Genomic DNA, 4,845 nt, shown 5'->3' with positions numbered 1-4,845 from the left:
CTTTTAATAGATCCTCCCCCCACTACAGCTTGTATAACACCAATAAATGATTATTAAAAGTCTAAGGTGATCCCTTTAAAACTCTTTTCATATCCATAACATGGAAAAATTGAAATAAGTACCTTTTTTCCTCCAAGATCTCGAATTTTAACACCCCAAACAGGATGCCATAGATTTGCCACTGTGCTTTTCATTGCTGGAAAGTGAATGATGCTAGCTGTGAGAAAACACCCCACTAGACAAAAAGTTTCCACCTCCCTCTCTGAGTTTGGCTCGACTCATACTTGTAAGATCTCATCTTCCTCCTCATTAATTGATAAACCAGCAAATTCTGACTTCATGATTAAAATCAATACATAAACGAGATTTCCAATTGACTAAAAAGATTAAAGAAAATAAATATTTCAATATCTGCCTTCAAAGAAAAAAAAACAATAACTTAAAAACTTGAAAAACCCTAATTCCTGTCAGAGAGAGCAGACAAAGACGTGCTAGGGTAGTAGACTTGACCAAGACATAAACTTAAACAAACATTACCCTTTTGATTATTAATTAAGAAAAAGGAAAAAAAAAACTTTGGGCTAGTTTTGAATTATAAAATCAATAGAACAAGCCCGGTCTACGCAAATGGTGAAGTCATAATCAAGAAAAAGCCCTCATCGTCATTGCATTTGCCATTTGCCATTTGCCAATCGGAAATAGGCAACATTGGTAGAAATATTGTCCCCTCTACCAAATCAATACATGTTCCACGATCCTTGATTCTTGATTTCTTTTCTTTTCTCTCTTTATATACTAATTAAAAACCCCCAATTTTACATTCTTTCATGTTTCCCCCCCCCCCCCCCCCATTTTTAGCAGTATCCCGTATCCAGCATCTAGTCATAGGGGAAAAAAGGTAAAAAAGCGTAGAGAAAAACTGAAAAAGAGAGCTGAAATTCTTTGTTATCATCAAATCAAAGATACCCAATACTCTGTAAGACCCTTATTTTAAATTTCTATTATTTACTGTTAAAAGATTCTTTCAATTGTAAGGATTCTTGCTTTCTTTCCGGGTTATATGTTCAATGATTATTTGAAGTGTTATCCTTTCTGGGTTCATTTTATTTTCTTGCATTTATCAATTCTCATTCAAAATGAAATCTGTTGGAAGATGTAAATTCAATTTGTTTATCCTTTTCTGATTTAAGATGATTTGTCATTTTCAGGAATTGGGTGTTTTGTTTAGAATCTTTGGTATTTAAAGATTTTATATAAAATGAAGTTTTATTGATAACAGGATAAGTTGAAACTGAAATCTAGTGTTGTAGTTCTACATCTTAAGAGTTCATTATCATAATTATATATCTGAAACTTATATATATATATATATATATATATATATATATATATTTATATATATATATCTGTGTGTGTAAACACACATACAAAAACATGTACATATTCATATTGTGTCTTATTCAAGCTAGCATGCATTTTCATGCCTTGCATCCTTCACAACACTGGTTAGGCTTACTTGGAACTTAGAAAGCCAACAATAATATATGGTTATATATCCTTAAGCTTTTCTGTATACATATATATACATGTCTTATTTCGGTAAAGGTATCACATCCATTTCTACTGGTGAAAACTGGCCCTTCTATGTTATCATGACGTACACGTGAGGTCATGTGTAAATGTTTAGTTATTTCATCAATCATGCCAATTTTTAACAATAGTAATGGAAAAATTTTTTATCAAAAAATAATAGTTTAGTCTTTGATCTAAAGTATAGGGACTAATTTGTCCATTTTTTTAGTAAAGGGACAAAATGCAATTTAACTCTTAATACAAGGGCTTCTATGGTACTTTTACCGTCTTTTTTCATTCTAGGGAGTGTTTTTTTGGGGCCTTGTGTACTTCATTCTACTGATTAGGCTTACTTCAAACTTAGAAGGCCAACAATGGTCCCGCTAGGTGTTGAATTTTCACTTTTGTTGCTAACCCCTGTGGTTTTGAGTTTCTTGTATGTTTATTGAATATCTATACATGAGACCTCCCCTTTGATTTGTAGTATAGTGTGGATTTGTATTAATAGTAGGTTAATTCTGAATGTACTGGTAGTTCGTTACATTAACGATAGTTGCTTACGGTTAAAATGGCCTAAATTATTGCTGCCTGAAGTTTTTCTTCGTTTTCCTTTTAGGTTGTTGTGTTGGTACGCAGCACTGTTTCTATTTGCAATTGGCAGACTGACTTTTGGGTTTTGACATTATGTTGTAATTCACAAGGTTCGGTTCCTACTACTCAAAAATGATGTTGTTTATGTAATAGCTTATGTTCCTTACATCAACATGTGGAGTTTTGCATCCAAATGCATCGCTGGAACTGTTGGATTGAAAAATGGTTCTCTAAGGCAAACGCGTGCTGCATCGGAATGTTCAGATGATGAAAGTTCTTCAGCAGTTAGCAGGGATGAAGGTTTAGATTGTCCGATATGCTGTGAATCCTTCAACATTGTCGAAAATGTGCCGTATGTTTTATGGTGTGGTCATACCCTTTGTAAAAACTGCATTCTAGGACTTCAATGGGCTGTCATGAAATTCCCTACTTTACCAATCCAACTTCCACTTTTCATCTCTTGCCCGTGGTGCAATCTCTTGTCATTTCGTCTGGTTTATCGAGGAAACCTCAAGTTCCCTCGGAAGAACTATTTTCTACTTTGGATGGTTGAGAGCATGAATGGTGATAGACTAATGTCTCATTCTTCATTCTCAGAAGATCGCCAACCGGACTTGTCATCAAACAACAGTTTACCCATTGGAAACCAAGTAACTCGTTGTAACCATCGAAGGGCATATCACCATCATTCTGAATCATCAGGATCAACCCAAAATCATACTCATCTTACGGATTACTTCAATTTGGAAAGAATACACACTGTCCTTCGGAAATCTCTGGTGTTCTTTGTACATCTGACTGCCAAGTTCCCATTAATCATCATATTTCTCTTGATCATCCTTTATGCAGTTCCTGCTAGTGCGGCCATCTTAGCCCTGTACATACTTATAACCATTCTCTTCGCTTTCCCTTCGTTTCTTATCTTGTACTTCGCATATCCGAGTTTAGACTGGCTTGTGAAAGAGATCATCACTTGAGATGGTATCTGTTACTTGTTCAGCAAGTATCATGATTGTAAGTTCACACTTTTGTGCCATATATTCACTCGAAGACACCATCAAATCTCCGAATTCGACAAGTTTCTGCTGTCCCTAGGTTATATTAGTTCTTCAAAGCTCTCAATAAGTTGTTCCCTGATAGGTTTTTTTCCCATTTTGGAACATTTGATTTCATTTCAACTCAGGCATGATTGTTTCGATTCTTATTTCTGGGATTTGATCGTCCAACAATGCCAACCAAAGTTTCGAGATACAGTAGGAAGGGCTCGTGTATAATGGAGCTCTTATGCTTATGCTTGTACTTCTTTTTGGTATGAATGAAATCAATCAATTATATGGATGAACATGGCTTGATATATGGTTTGCAGGGTTCTATTTTTCGTTTTTAATCTATGTTCTAATTCATATGTACGGAATTTGAGTTTTTTTTGGTCATGGTGTTGTAGAAGCTGATGATTTTATTTTTACTTTATGTTAGTTGCATGCAGGTATTTATTAAGAATATGTGTCCAGTAGACTTGTCCATGGGCTGGGTTTGGGCCGGGCCCAGAAAAAATTCAGTCCGCTTCTTAGGCCCGGGCCCGGCCCGAAATATGGGCCTGAGATTTTGTCCAGGCCCGGCCCGGGAAAAATATGGGGCCCGAGCCCGGCCCGGCCCTTTTTAAATTAAAATTAATTTTTTTTGATAAAATTAAAACTAATTGTTATTAAAATTAATTGTTAGTAAAATTATCAAATTATTAATTGTTAATTGTATTAATTGTTGTAACAAAATCTAACATTTGATTAGTAAAATTATCAAATTATTAATTGTATTAATTGTTAATTGTATTAATTGTTGTAACAAAATCTAATATTTGATTAGTTTACATTTTGTATTATCAAATATTTTGTAAACAAATAAGTTTACATTTTTTATCTTAAAACCAACCAATATTACATGTGCAGGATTTACCAATGTTATCACTTTCAATTGCTATCTTGTCAATTGCTATATGCAGGATTTGCTAAACATAAAAAACTAAAACTAAAACTAAAACATAAAATATATATATATATATTTTAAACATAAAAAACTTAAACTAGTATATTTTAAACATAAATATATATATTTAATATATATTTTAAACATAAAAATATATATATTTTAAACGGGCCTCTTTTTTTACCCAAGCCCATATTTCGGGCGAGCCGTCGGGCCGGGCCGGGCCATTCGGCCCATGGACAGGTCTAGTGTCCAGTATGGGTATATTTAGGGGGTTTTATTTTTATTTTTATCTTGTGAAATTATTTATTTATACATGTGTTGGAAAATGAGTTTCAGGTTCGAAGCAAAAATTCTCTTACTTATTTGCAATTTTGAGCTTTAAATACAAATGAATTTGATAATTCTCGACCATTGAACACTGGTCGATATATGTTCCTGTATTAGATATATATTTGGATTTTAAAAGACTTAGGTGGGTTTGGATAGGTGGTATGTTTACCTACGGTTAATGTAAAAATAGCGATGGCAGTGAGATTAGATACTGTAGCGATATTGTAGCGTGAGACAAAAAATAAGTTAAACGTACTGCACCACAATCAACCGTCCATCCAGACCTACCATTAATGTTGGATATATAGATATATATACATGGTTAAATTACTTTTCAGACTTAAATTTGGCAATTATTTTCATATT

The 4,845-nt window shown here is 33.6% G+C and overlaps 1 protein-coding gene across 1 annotated transcript; it reads left to right on the top strand.

Moving 5' to 3' along the window:
* Positions 1 to 631: 631 nt before the first annotated feature.
* Positions 632 to 3,501, top strand: LOC105798140 (uncharacterized). Its single transcript, XM_012628077.2, has 2 exons — positions 632 to 976; positions 2,189 to 3,501. The coding sequence occupies exon 2, from the start codon at positions 2,337 to 2,339 to the stop codon at positions 3,138 to 3,140; it is 804 nt and encodes a 267-aa protein (XP_012483531.1). The 5' UTR covers positions 632 to 976; positions 2,189 to 2,336; the 3' UTR covers positions 3,141 to 3,501.
* The last annotated feature ends 1,344 nt before the right edge of the window (positions 3,502 to 4,845 follow it).

Source organism: Gossypium raimondii, chromosome 9 (genome assembly GCF_025698545.1).
Source record: "Gossypium raimondii isolate GPD5lz chromosome 9, ASM2569854v1, whole genome shotgun sequence".
NCBI lineage: Eukaryota > Viridiplantae > Streptophyta > Magnoliopsida > Malvales > Malvaceae > Gossypium > Gossypium raimondii.
This window is presented reverse-complemented; position numbering and strand designations above follow the sequence as displayed.

What these genes read in the sequence shown, in the direction of transcription:
- LOC105798140 (XM_012628077.2), top strand. Translation starts at nt 2,337, where the DNA reads ATGTGGAGTTTTGCATCCAAATGCATCGCTGGAACTGTTGGATTGAAA.